The following is a 14,910-nucleotide window of genomic DNA, read 5'->3' as shown; positions in this document are numbered from 1 at the left end:
TATTAGGGTAACCTCTATCCTTTGACCTGTTCAGCACCTGGAGTTCCTCTAGCATGACTCTTAGGGTCATTGAAGCACAAAAGCTCCCACACCGCAACAAGGACTGGACCTTGAGTTGTTAGATTGTAAACGAACAATATCCGTTTTTAGCTGAAGATATCTCTGTATTTTTCATGGCAGCTATAAAGCTGAAATAATGTATTTCGCATGGCAGCATTAGAGCTTTGTTTTACGGCGATCCAGTTTCTATCTCTCTCAATATGAAAGCAGTTGAAAAGACATGAAAACCAGTCTTTAAAACAGTACCTCAGACTTTGATAACCACACAGGCAAACTTTTGAAAACAAGTATCAATAACAATAATGGTTTCAAATTTTTTGCAATTTTAGGGCCAGCATTTTAATAGGAGTGGAGGGAGTCGATTGCAAAGATCTCGATGCTCAATGAAAGGCAAAGTCGACCTCGGTAGAATTTGAATCCAGAACTTAAAGAAGAAATACTGCTAAGCAGTAATAATGGTTTGACATTTTAGCAAAGGGTCAGCAATTTCGGCGGAGGGGGTAAGACGATTACATCGATCCTAGGGCTCAAATGGTACTTATTTTATTGACCTCGAAAGAGATGAAAGACAAAGTCGACCTTGGTGGAATTTGAACGCAGACCGTAAAAACGGACGAAATGCTGCTAAGCATTTTGTCCGGCGTGCTAAAGATTCTGTCAGTTGACCACCTTATCAGATCGCCGCCTTATCAACTCACTGCCTTAATATCAGCAATAATAATAAAGTCTCAATCTGAGACATCTGAGGAAGTTTGGATTTTAGGCATTCGACCAACGTCGAAGATTAATTACACTTAAAACGCAGCAAAAAGAGGAAGAAAAAAGAAAGGAAAGAAATGAGATTGTCAGAAAGAAGTGTTCCAGTGTTTTAATAACCATTTCTGACTCATCTGTTGGGTCACAAATTTATAACAGAGTGGGGAAGGGATAGGGTTCATGTTTTTATTTTCGATACCAACAACGACATCTTGTTATAATCATTAGTAACTTGACGAAAGTATTGAGTTCTTATTCTCGTCCAGTGGTCGGCCAAACAATTTCTGCAGCCACCGGTCAATTGGGTTTAGTTCGTCTGTAAATAAAGAAATAAAATATCATTTTTTGTGGATTATATCTGCGGCCACACTGGGGCACTGCCTTAAAGAATTTTTAGTCGAATGAATCGAGCCGAGTACTTATTTATTTTAATGCCTGCTACTTATATCGGTGTCTTTTGTTGAACCGCTAACTTAGGGGGACATAACTACACCAACACAGATTGTCAAGCGGTGGTGGACACACACACACACACACACGATGGGCTTCTTTGGTAAAACGATGAATGAAACCTTATTACATTGCAGTGGTGGCTCATGTATAGGCCCTGCGGAGCTGCGGCACCTCCTGTTTCCACTCGATATTATCGATAACATTCAATATAATGAGTCCTTCTTTTCTTTAATTCTTTCTTTATACTTGTACATTATATAATCCTTAAGCTTGATGTCAGTAGCCATCTCCTAGTTTATAAAAAAATGCATATCCTAAATTTGCAGAAGCATTTGCTGTTCGGGCAGTTTAGCTTAGTGGTAAAGCACATGACGCGTAATCACATGCATGTGAGTTCGAGTCTCATGCCTGGCCGCGGACAGAATTTTCTGCAAAATATGGATAGTTTATTCTGTTCATGCTATATTGTTAGCATTATCCAGCATTTGAGAAAAATACTGACACTTCTACAACTATAAAGTGTTTATTAACTGGTTGTTTTCTTGAATGTTTTCGTGAATTATAAATTATATAATTATGTGTGTGCGTGCAGGGTTTGTTTTGTGAGTATTCGTCACATTGTTGGCTTCATAATAAATACTGCAATTACTTACCTTAACAGGGCGTTGGGTTGCAAAGTAAGTTGTTATTTCCCAGGCAAGTACATTCCGCGCAATCACGATTGAAAGTACCTTGATAAGGTATTTTTTTACCATTCAGGAAGCAAGCGTTTGGGTCCGCTGCAGTTTATTAAGAAAGATAAAAAAAATTACTCTTTATAATTGGTTTTTACACACACACACACACACACACACACACACACATACACACACTCACACTCACACACGCACACACACACACGCACACACACGCACACACACACACACATACACACACACACACGCGCACGCACACACACACACACACACACACACACACACACACAAAGTGTTCGGATTAAATTTGGCCGTTGGCTTAAAAGGAAAGAAAACGCAATATTCCATCAAAAATAAAAGTATTTTAATGAAAATAAAAATATCAACTGGTAAATAACAATTTACTCAGAGTATTCGCACTCAGTTTCTGCTACAGTCCCAAGACGGTTCCGGAATTGGCGCATGCTTTCCTCATTGTGTTACTGGGATGATCTTCGAACACCCTGATCTTGGCCACCGACTCGGCCTCGGCGCTGCAGGTAGAGCGACTGATATCTTTCTCAACCCACACATAGTAAACCATAGGATAACAATTACGGTGATTATGAGGCCAGAAATTGGGGCCGGTGAAGTTGTAGAAATTCTCTGACAACCTCTTCTGACTTTTTCCGGAAGCAATCCTGCTGCCATACATATGGCTCCTCCCCCCAGCACCAACCCTCTCTAGCCAAGGATTGACCACGGTCTCCAGTAACTTCACTTAGCTGTCTGAATTGAGCTTAAGGCCCTGTTCAAATATATGGGGATGAATTCCGGCGTGCGGACGCAGTAAAAACAGTAGATGCTTCCCTTTCTTCTGGTCACGATTTCGAGTCTCAGTTGCTGCTGCCCATGTCACGTCTTACAGCTTTTACACCGTTCACAGAGCATTGACCAACAATCATGATATTGACATGAATCATTACGATACATGTAACCCTTTTCCAATGTTCAGAGGGATTCCAATGTTCAGCTAACTTTTTCTCAACTTTAATATTTATGCTCTCCAACACCGTTGACTTATGTATGTATGTATGTATGTGTCTGTCTGTCTGTCTGTCTCTCTCCATATATATATATATATATATATATATATATGAGCGACAGAAGCAGTATTAATACAAAAAGGTAATTTTTATCCAACTTAACGATGACAAAATAACCACGTTAAGTTAGATATAAAGAACCCTTTGGTAAGTTGGAGGTAAAGATTGCCTTCGGCCCCTAATATGTTTGTTAATAAGCCCGCAGGCTATTTGTGACACCAGTGCCAGAAATCCTATTTATCGTTGGTAGTGAGATTCAACCGGTTTGCGGTTGTCGGACGTCTGTTCCTGAGGAGCCCAGGCAGGTCGAAATACGCAACCTAGCTGTTCCGACTCCCATAGCAGCTGATTCTTGTCTGTCAGCAATATAAATATGCGTACTTTTATGCACCATGCGTCCATATAAGAGGTACCCTTAAGGTAAATAACGCAGTATTCAACGTTCCGACAAAAACATCCACGTTAAGTTGGATATAAAGTCTGCCTTTATATACATATGATTGCTGACATAATGATATTTGGTGTTGGCGATTTACAATGAACAATATTGATAACTGCTGAGTGGGAGGAGAGATAAAATGATCTGAAAATGTAGAAAGCTATCTGTGTGACATCATATGGTCAGTCAAAAAATACACGAAGTCATCTGTACGAATCTCCGAGGTGATTTGTAGCGTCAGCGGTCCGTTTGATGTCTGTCTGGTAACAGTGGAGTCGCATGAGTTAGTCAGCCTCCTTCAACTCTCTACGATTGATTGAGCGCCAAAAACGGCTTTTATAAGAGACAAGCAGTTAAAGTTTAGAACATTTGAGGAAACTACATCACGTCACAGTTTCACGTTGATTGGTTGATTTATAAACCGATCGCATGAAACTGGTTGCTCACTCGTGGTGTCTGACTGATTATCTAGCGATTAGGGTTCGGATCTCTGTTACAGTGCCTTCTGTCACAGATGAGGGGCGATCAAGACCTTCTGAATGAAGTTTGATAGACTGAAATCGTATGGAAGCTCATCGTGGGACAATTCTTATTTTTGGTGCTTCTAATCTGTTGCCCTGTTTAACACCACCTCCTGACCCTTTAGCGAAGTCCACTTTCTGTGCGAGGATTCGAGCTGGATATCCGATCTAAGGATTGCTTTCTCTTTCCATCTACCCGTATCAGAGACCCTGAAAGAGTCAGGGGCTCTGCTCTTCTTGTGACTAAGCCGTGTTAAAAAAAAAAAGAAATCTACATTATCCATTACCTCTTGTATTGGCCAATCCTGTTGGGTGAGATTCGGTTGCTATTTCTATACTACTGTGCAATACTTCGAGGAATGAGTCTTGAACCAAAATCTCAGGATGACTCAAGTTTTGTAAATAAAATATTGGCTTGACTGAAACTGCTCGAAAGCCTGTCTGAAACACTGTACATGTAACTCAGAGAACCCAACTTTGTGAAACGCTGTGTTGCGTTGGATTCTGCTTGAAGGATGTGTGTCCGTAGTCTAGTCAGTTGTTTTACATTATAATACCATGGATAGGTAGTTCAGTCGATCATTGGATCTATTTCATTTTGTGGCCAGACACCGCCGGAGAGAAGCTGATACTGTTTAATTAACACAGGCCACAGTGAAAAGTTGTCGTTGTTGTACTTGTTTAATCAGAAGTTAGCCTTGCTCGAGTAAACATGTGATCAAATACGCTCTCAAGCATAACCACCCAATCTTTTTCCCATCGATTTTAAGGCGAGTTGTCTGTTATATCAAGCTGGTTGAGCGACTCCATAGACTTTGGCTTTCTGCCATTGATGTTTAGCGCTGATGAAACAGACACACGATGTAAAGCATTCCACCAATAACCTTTTCATATTTATATGCGACAGCATTATCGAAAGTGTTCTCATCTTTTTAAGATGGTAGTGTATGATTTGAGGGTAGAAGACCTCACGTTGGCATAAATAACGTAGGTTTCAGCATCTGAGAAAAATACAGTGAATACATTCTCAGCTCTGACATTATTACATATTACGGATATTAGGCAACTAGAACAATATGATAAACAGTGTTGCTTTCGCAAACAAACGTTGCCTGTGTGAGGTCTCATTCTGTACTATGAAACTACAGACCACAATTTTCACTATTACTACATTACTATTACATTGACTTTATCCTACATTTTTACAATGCATCTTCTTCACAAAATTACAACACTGCCATCACAATACACTATTTTTTTCATGAAGTGTTCTGTTCAAATTGTTGGTGTGTGCGCACACAATAACATTTTGCAAACAGTGCACAAAAGGTTACTCACCTTCTGTAAGTATAAAATGAGAAAAAATACTTTTGTCATGAGAAAAAAATATGTATAACAAGATTTTTGTGCTCCTAAATTTCTAAAACTTTTCGAGAACGTTACTTCCATTCTATATTACCGTACCATTGCATCCACAACCTTCACAACACTATATTCTGGCAATGCTACAATGCCACATCTCTCTCCTCGCATTATATTATTTTGAAACTGCCTGCACAGTATATTTCTACAATGGTGTTGCCCCAAACAAGGTTTTAGTCTACGGTAGCGTAAGAGACAACAAAGCAGCAAAAAGAGCTGGCGCCCAGCAGCGGGTATTTAAAGGGAAATTTGACAAGACAGTCAGTCGCCCGCCGACACTCGGTGACGCTACATCGAAGAGGCCAGGGAACAGAAGAAAGAAGGCGAAAGAAGACATGCACTCAACACCAGAGCTGAAGACACCTCCGAAAGGGTGGGGTGGGGCGCGCTCCACGTCAAAACGGTAGAGGAGTAGGGGTCGAAACCGGACGTGGTTCCTCCTGATGATGTCTCGAGCTAACTGGATCCTATAAAGGAGCTGTTGTGGTAGCAGACAACGAAACATGGTTGTAATTCCTCCTCGGTTGACAGATAGGTTAAAGGACTGAATATCAGAGACCAAATGAAAACAAGACGATAGTAATGAGTTCCAGTGAGCAGCAATTCGAAGAACGAAGCCATTAGAATAAAAGGACTTATTAATTGATCCCCATTCTCCATTACAACACTGCTCTGATATTAAATTACAGCGATATTATCGCTACACCACATACAGGTTATGCCGAGTGTTTGTGAACACATTTTTGTGAGTCTTAAATGGAAGACGATCTAAAGTAATGTCACACAGTATACACTAAATTGTAACTTTTTCATTTCTCTTTCTGACGTATCAGTTGCATAGGTTTCAGTCCCGCAGGGAAAGTAAAAGACACACCGTACTCGGAGTTCCTACTGCCGAAAAAAAATGGTCTGGAAAGAATTGAATGCTATTGATATGGAAGTATAATCCAAGACCAAAAGAAAATTTTCTCAGCAGTCAGGCAATAACAGCCCAGTTAGTCCTGCAGGTTCAGAACATCATCAATGACAACGGTGGTAGGTTGACGAGGACCATCTTCAAGCAGCCCAATACAGCGGAGACCCATATTAGACGTGAAGTGCACGATGATATTGAATATAAGCCCTGCATGATAATAATGTTGTTCAGATGTCATGGTTTTGAGTCAGCTATGTTGAGTCGGCGGTGGTGAGTTGGCGGTGGTGAGTTGGCGGTGGTGAGTCGGCGGTGGTGAGTTGTCCTGCACCCTGTTGCGGTGTGGCAGCTTGTGCGCCTCAATGACCCAGAGAGCTAAGCCTGTAGACAAGTCAAAAAGCTAAGCTCTTGGTTGAGAAGTCAAAGGCGAGAGGCTAGACTAATATAGATCATCTCTTCCCAGATGGGCTAGCAAAAGGCCAGTCCTCCTAACTATTAAAAAAGAAAAGTTACAGATACATTGATGACATTCAAAACAAACAAGACTTGGGAGAGGAAGGCATTCCCTGTGGGAAACACAAGAATGGGTCCAACGAGGGAGGCGAAAGAGAGGACGCCCTCGGGCTACTGAAGAAGAGCTGAACAAGTAGGGATCTAACTGAAGGGAAGCAGAAAAAAACTGCAAAGTGCAGAAAACTGCAGAAAAGCCGTCGATGGTCTACGCTTCACAAGGGATAAAGGGCTGAAGTAAGTATCTTCATATTACATCACATAAAACAAACCCCACATTACATTACAATAATATTACTTTCAATACCATAATCTCATCTCAATTTCTACCTTGTCGTTGTTGCTTGGTCCCAAGTTAGTCTGATTGACGAAATCTTTGTATAAGGTACCTCAGCCGTGACTGTCTCATCTTTTTACAGCAACAGTTTACCTAAACTACATTACCCAGCGTTTCCTCCCATTCATTGTTTTGTTTAGGCCAAGCTAAGCCTTCATTGAGCAGGCCTTCGATCAAATGGTGTTCAAATCAAGACTATTTCCTATTGTACCAAGATCTATATTGGTTAGTGTAGACTTATTTAAGATGGTAGGATATAATTTAAGGGTGAATCAACTGATATTTCTAATAGGCTTTCTTATGGATTATGCTCTCCTTAGTTCAGTCTCTACATTGTGATAACAGAAGGTTTTACTTACTTGGAACGCAGACTTGTCTGTTCAGTAAATACATGCAACAAGAATGTTCTGAAATAGAACAAAAAATAATGAGTTTCAGAAGTTAGTTTTAGTTTTTCAATCTTATAATGATTACAAAGGCGGTGAGCAGGCAGAATCGTTGTCAGGCCGAGGCAAAATGCCTGGTGGTATTTTGTCCGCCTTTACGTTCTGAGTTCAAATACCGTCAAAATTTGAAACCGATATTATAATGATTACAGGAAATTATTAAAGGGGCAGACGAAACAGCAGAGAACGAACAAATTATCTTGTAAAATTCAGTTATGTCCTTTAATGTTCAAATTTCAAAACCAACACGCGGACAGTCTTGTTCTTCACCTTATCGGAAATAATGGTTTCAAATTTTGGTACATGGCCAGCAATTTCAGGTGAAGGAGTAAGTCGATTATCTCGACCCCCTCCCCCAGTGATTAACTGGTACTTATTTTATCGACCCCGAAAGAATGAAAGGCAGAGTCCCTTTTGACTTATGCTTTCTGAAGATCACAGTCACGTTCAGTTCACTGCTTAATTTTTTTGACTGAATTCCTTTTGAATCATTGATTTAACAGTTTATTTTAGGCCAATAAATTTTTATTTTGACAATATTGTTTTGGTAAGACATTTCTCACATCATTCAAATTTTTTCTCCCGTTTCTTGGAGCTTGGATGCAACCAGTTTCCTTCGTACATCTCTATATATTCTATATTTTTATAGAACCTATTACAAATAATGAGATTCAATTCTGTTCACATTTGTAGTAAAATACTGTTCGGGGTTGACTTTAATCGTTTCATCTCATGATGCTCTGAACTAGTGTCTCTCGACCGTTTTTTTACCTGTGGATCCCTTTGATTCATATTTTACTCTGCTGGACCCTCATAGCCATTTGATGCCAGAAAAATCCTATTATATTTTTTGTAATAAAATATTATTAGGAATTGTATATGAAATTTGTTAACATATTTTGTGCATTGTCGAGGTATAACCACTTCATTGCGCATAAATTTTAACAAAATCCTTTATGGACCCTGGTTGTGAATCACTGCCCTACACACTTCAGTATTTAAACATTTTCACGAGCTTGTGCGTTGAAGTTTAAGAATTATTACTCCAACAGTAATGTGTCAAATAATATCTTTTAGATTCTCATAAATCAAATTTTTGTCTTCATCAGAACCATGCATTGTTGGTGCATAGAAACTCATAAACACTGTCAAATCATCACAAGATACTGACACTGGTAGAGACATAAGTCTAGCATTTAAACCAGATGGTAGCTTAGTGAGAAGTGAGACTAAACTTCACCCAATCGCAAAATCAATGTCAGATTCCCTCCTCTGATTATCAACTCTTTCATACCAGAAAATAGCGTAGCCATCCCTTATTTTAGCATATTGACCCTTACCAGTGAAATGGGTCTTCGACAAGGTAACAATAGCTATTCTGTACATAGCAAGTTCTAAAGAAGGTAAACCAATTCTCCTTTCGGTAAATACTTCGTTGAAAGTATTCCAACAGCATACCAGAATACGTGCTCTTTGACAGTTGCTTGATGATGACCCGGGCCCAGCTACATTCCTTGGAAATCCTGTAGACTCAACACTGTGAGCACGAGTCTTGCAAAAGTTTTTTGCTGATTACTTTATTTTAAGAATAAGGTTGTCATAAGGCCGATAGTTCTGCTTATTAAGGGTATCACAAACCAGCCACGTCATGTTGAAAATGTATCATTCAGAGAATACATAAAAACCTTCACGTTATATGAGATCACATTTCCCGTAAAATTTTAGGAAGCTAACTCGATTATTTGATCGCCAATATAAACAAGTAATATCTATGCATGAATAAAATCTATGATTTCCGTAATGAAAGAAAATGGCCATATATGTGTATACGTCTGTGTATGTGAGCCACAGGCCTTATTTTGCCGTACTTAAAATCAGCAACAACAAAGAAATACAATGATCACTGGGTATTACATCTATCTACCTGTCCGTCCGTCCGTCCGTCCATCCGTCCGTCCGTCCGTCCATCCGTCCGTCCGTCCGTCCATCCGTCCGTCCGTCCGTCCATCCATCCATCCATCCATCCATACACAAGTACATACATACGCACACAAACACTCACAAACGCCCATTTTAAACAAGTTATTCTTATCTTTATACATTCATCTCTGAAATGTTGATGGAAAAGAAATTGAATATTTTAATGATTATATCATTCTTATGTGACACATTTGGCACATCATTAAGAGAAATGTGTTTTTAAGATGAGGTAAGAAAAACCCATTTATAAATGTGGCAATTATTCTAATATAGAACTCGCATAAATAACGGAATATTGAAATTCTAGGGCCATAAATACACAACTGTGGCAGTTGTTGTTTAGCTCCAGGTTATCTCTGGAAGAGCGGACTTACCACAATCATTCCAGCCGTTACAATCTCATCTGTTTCTTTTCAAATATATTACATGTAGGAATATATTACCTAAGGGTGAGTTTACGAAAAAAAAAACAAAAGACGAAGACAGGTGGTATACAAAACAAACAGATGTATTAGTATAACGCTCAGGAATCGAAAAAAGTATTTTACGTTTTGAGCCTACGCTCTTCTACAGAAAGAGACACATTAAAAAACAAAGAGAGAAAAAAACAAGGAGAGAAAAAAGGAGAGAAAAAATGTGTGTAGTGGCTAACGATCTATCAATATATTACCTAATATGGCTTTCTTTTTGTTAGACAGTAAAGTGCGATTTGAGGAAAATTCTATCAGGTCAAAGGATCACGTAGAAGTTCTCTAGTTAGCTAATATGACTCCTAGCAGTAGTGTGGGGGAATGCGCTGTGTTGTCGTATACGCCATTTGTTGGTGATTCTTTACTCCCGGTGGATGACACCTTTGCATCACTCAGGCGACAATCTATGTAGACCCTGGTTGAGAGCCACTGAATTAGAATCCATATGGCCCTTGGGAGTCCATATAAGATTTTGTTGTTAAAGTTTATCTGCCATAAATTGGTTATACTTCTAAAATACTAAAAATATTATAATTTTTTAAAAATACAATTCTTAATATTTTATTATAAAAATACAGTAAGATGTTATTTTTATATACATAGGCGTAGGAGTGGCTATAGGCGTGTGGTAAGTAGCTTGCTTACGAACCACATGGTAACGGGTTCAGTCCCACTGCGTGGCACCTTGGGCAAGTGTCTTCTACTATAGTCTCGGGCCGAATAAAGCCTTGTGAGTGGATTTGGTAGACGGAAACTGAAAGAAGCCCGTCGTATATATGTGCATATATATATATATATATATATATATACACATACATATATATATGTATGTAGAGTAAAAAAGTAACAAATGTGTTCATCATAGGCAAAAACTGGTTGAGAACCACTACTCTAACCTAAGGGTCTGTTTGGGTAGTTGTTGCTGGTGAGGTTTCATGAGGCAGGTGTTTAGTTGCCTTTTACGACACACAGAAGAAATGTTGGGACTATTCTTTGACATGCCGCTCCCCACATAGCACAATATGGCTTCTGATCGAATTAATTTCCGCTACATCGATTTAGGAATATTTAATTTTGTCCATCAAATAAATCATTGTTTATGAGTTACACAGTAAGTTGTTGTTCCAGTTGTTTATCCTTTACCCTGAAGATCTATGGTCAAAAGACTCTCCAGCCTTTATCTCCTGTCTGTCTTCTGTGTCTCTCTGTTTCTACACAGACACACACCTATATGTGCGTGCGTGCGCACACACACGCACACACACACACACACACACACACACACACACACACACACACACACACACACACACACATACATATATATATATATATATATATAAAGCAAATAAGTAACAAGGATGTTCAGGTATCAGTGCATTACGGCCGTTTCAAGCGGTTCCATTTAATCGATCAATGAAAGCATTGCATCAATTTGAAATAAATCGCTTTCCTCGGACGCGAACGACCATATAGATTTCCAATATAAAGAATAAGCCATTTTTTAGAGCAATTTGCCTCAGTAGTAGCAGTCAAAATAATTACATTGTTTTTCCTTGCCATTTCTGTGGCAGAATGAATTTAGTAAATAATGCATACCTACAGCCTATTATGATTCGGAGTAGCATAGTGAATAGTGGGAGTCAAGAATGAGGAAAAGAGAGATAGTTGAGTCTACATTCGTCATTATTACATTTCTAAGATTATTTGCAGCATATTGTTTCCAACTCTTAAGAATTAAGCCCTTTGGGAGTTGATAGTTAATTTACTGCTAGTGGTGATAAATTAATTAAATGTCAGATATTCTCCCCGGCATGCCAGGCACCTGCTAGTAAGAGAATGACAGAAGGAGAGGGAAGTGATAACTAGAGTAAGGAAGGAGTGGGTAGTCGAATACAATTTAGATTATCAAATAAAAGGGGCATGAGGTTGAAAACAAAAAGAGGCCAAAAACCTTAAGGGTGGGAGTTAAAACTGAGGGTAACGAAGCATGTCTCAACTATGAAATTAAGATAAAAATTTAGAAAGCCTAAAAATAAGGAACTATAATATATAAGAGAAAGTTCATAAGGCTTTTTCTAAGGTTGTAATGCTAAAACCATTCAACAATGAATTTATAATTAAATTTAATGTATGTCATCTGAGTAGGGGTACGTAGTTTATATCAAACCACAACAAGAGATTAGGGTCTAAATGATAAGTTAAATAATCCCATATCGGGTAAACTTATTTAAAAAAAAACTTGAAGATATAAAATATCACTTATATATATATATATATATATATATATATGAAAAAACAAGTCAAATATATATATATATATATATATATATATATATATATATATATATATATATTAAATTAAAATATCACATATATATATGAAAATTTTATAAACTTTATTAAATATATAGTGTGATTATAAATATAAGTACCACATTTTCTTACATTATACAATGAGTTTAACAAACAGAAATTATGAACCCTTCCACAATCGGTAGAAATTACACCAGTATAAAGGAGGGTTTGTAGATTTAAAAAAATAAAATAATAACAAAGGTAAAAATATAAATAAGAATAAGTAAAAGACAAAATATTTTTATATAAACCTCTCTTATAAAGAATTTATATAATAAAATAATAAAAAATAACATTGCGAACGACATAAAAAGTATAACGGAGGTAAATGGAAATAAAATTAAAAAAAAAACAAGGAAAATTCAAGGTATGCATAACTGAAGCTAGTTGGAGGATAAATACAATAAGATAAAAATACCATTTGAAAAGGTTGTATCAAATATTTGTAAAATCTAATAAGAACACAAAAATCTGTCGAATAATGATAGTTCGCAGGGCGTGTATGGTATACTTAAGGGATGCGCAGGATCAGGTAATCAGTTACAAATTTACATACTATAACTAATAGGGAAAAAACAAATTCCTAGAAGCTAAGGGTAATTAACGTAATATAAGTATATGAAGAATGTAGACTAAAATATTAGGGGTTATAGGTGAGTAATCCTACGTAAATTACTAGACTCCTACCAAATCATAATATATGTATATTATTATCTGTTTCTAAAATATTTAAAAGTACGGGTGATCCTATGCACACATGGTATTCTAATGTTTAATAAGGTTATGCTTCGCTCGATATTTGAAAAATTTCGTAAATTTCCATCCTTGTTACTTATTTGCTTTTTATTCACCTAACTTCGAGCTGCGCGTACTTTACCGAACTGCCTTGGAGCTTCGATTTAAGTACCTAAGTAAATAGATACCTTTGTAATCATTAAAATTTATTTAAATCTGAAATTATACATTAAAATTATTTATTAATTATTATAATGTGAATATTTAATATTTAGTAGACATGCCGTTTGCATTTCTTTATGCAAGGACCCTATAAGGTATGTTTCTGATCAGATGACGAATATTCTCTTGCGGAATTTCTTGCCAAGTTTCATGCAGTAATCTTAAAAGATCTGGCTTTGAAGAAGGTATCTTGTTCTCTTTATGAAGTGTCCTGTCCATTACGTCCCAGAAGTGTTCAATAGGGTTCATATCTGGTGACTGGAAACTTTTTAATGTCATTCTTATCCATTTTAGACGTGTAACAATGAGCCTTCCATAAATAAAGAATCTTCTTTAATCATTTTACCACTGGAGAAGATTGGAAAGAGTCCTTTCAGCAATATGGACACATATTTATCTGAGTTTATGTTTCCCTCACACTCCACCAGATCTGATCAACCATTGCTCCAAATTGCTCCCCAGACCGTCATAGAATAGTTGCAATCTTTTCACATCAAATTCTCGATCTCAGAGTCTCCGGACCCACACTCGACCACTGTCAGGAAATACAGCAAATCTGGACTCATCAGAGAATATGACTGTGTCCTAAAACGCCAGTGTCTTCTCCACCATCTCACTGGCCCAATCTTTTCTCCGCTTGATTTTGGCTGGTTGAAGAATTGGCTTCCTTCTTGTTGCTCTGCCATAGTAACCAAGTTTGTGGAGATACCAGGCAGCTGTTCTGGGATTGACATTCAACTTGTTCTGCTATGTCAGAGGCCTTGCAACGAGGATTATCCTTTACACTTCTCTTAACAAAGAGAAGGGTCCTATCAGAGGGTTCTGGTTGATCTGGGCGAGGTGATGTGGACTCCTTCCCCTCTCTGGTGAATTTCATAATTACTCTATTAACTGTAGAAAGCAGGATCCCAAGGTTTTCTGCAATTTTATGCTATGTTCACCTTCAGAATGACCCACAATACGGCCTCTTTGAAATTCAGACAGGCTTCTTTTGTACATGGAATGATTAAACACTCACTTATAGAACCTGAAACATAAAAATGTCAATTAATAAAAAATATATAACTTTACAAGTTAGAATAAACATAAAACGATGGTTTATGGGTATCTATTTACTTCTGTCACGTGTGCGTATGTGTATATGTGTGTGTGTTTGTATATACATACATGTATATATATCCAATATAGGTAGAGTCAACAAAAAGTACTCCATCAAGTGAGAGGTAAATATCAAATCAATACGCATACCAAAAGAGCTACTAATAGTTTTTGCACGGCATATTTCATAAAAATGTCTAGTTAAAGTATCATAAAAACACGAACTATAAGTATCTCTTTCGGTATGTGTATTAATTTTATATATATATCGTTTGAAGAAAACATAAATGCGAATGAAGAAGTACAGCACACTCTAAGATGTAGAGCTGTATATATTAAAAATGGGGAAAGCCGGTTTATGAGATTAGCTTAGGTTTCCCACAGTGGCAACACGAACAAGAGCTACAACA

General features: G+C 37.6%; 1 protein-coding gene across 1 annotated transcript in view; it reads right to left on the bottom strand.

The window, feature by feature from the left end:
• Nucleotides 1–902: 902 nt before the first annotated feature.
• The window catches only part of LOC115215192, a 28,699-nt gene continuing 14,691 nt past the window's right edge, over nucleotides 903–14,910 (bottom strand). The window contains exons 3-5 of the mRNA XM_029784380.2: nucleotides 7,551–7,598; nucleotides 1,923–2,048; nucleotides 903–1,132 (exon numbers count right to left, since the gene is read on the bottom strand). Of these exons, the coding sequence (XP_029640240.1) occupies nucleotides 1,924–2,048; nucleotides 7,551–7,598 (173 nt within the window). The 3' untranslated portion in view covers nucleotides 903–1,132; nucleotide 1,923. The remainder of the gene's footprint in view (nucleotides 1,133–1,922; nucleotides 2,049–7,550; nucleotides 7,599–14,910) is intronic.

Source organism: Octopus sinensis, linkage group LG8 (genome assembly GCF_006345805.1).
Source record: "Octopus sinensis linkage group LG8, ASM634580v1, whole genome shotgun sequence".
Taxonomy (NCBI): domain Eukaryota; kingdom Metazoa; phylum Mollusca; class Cephalopoda; order Octopoda; family Octopodidae; genus Octopus; species Octopus sinensis.
The sequence above is the reverse complement of the archived record's forward strand: the minus strand, read 5'-3'. Positions and strand labels throughout refer to the sequence as shown.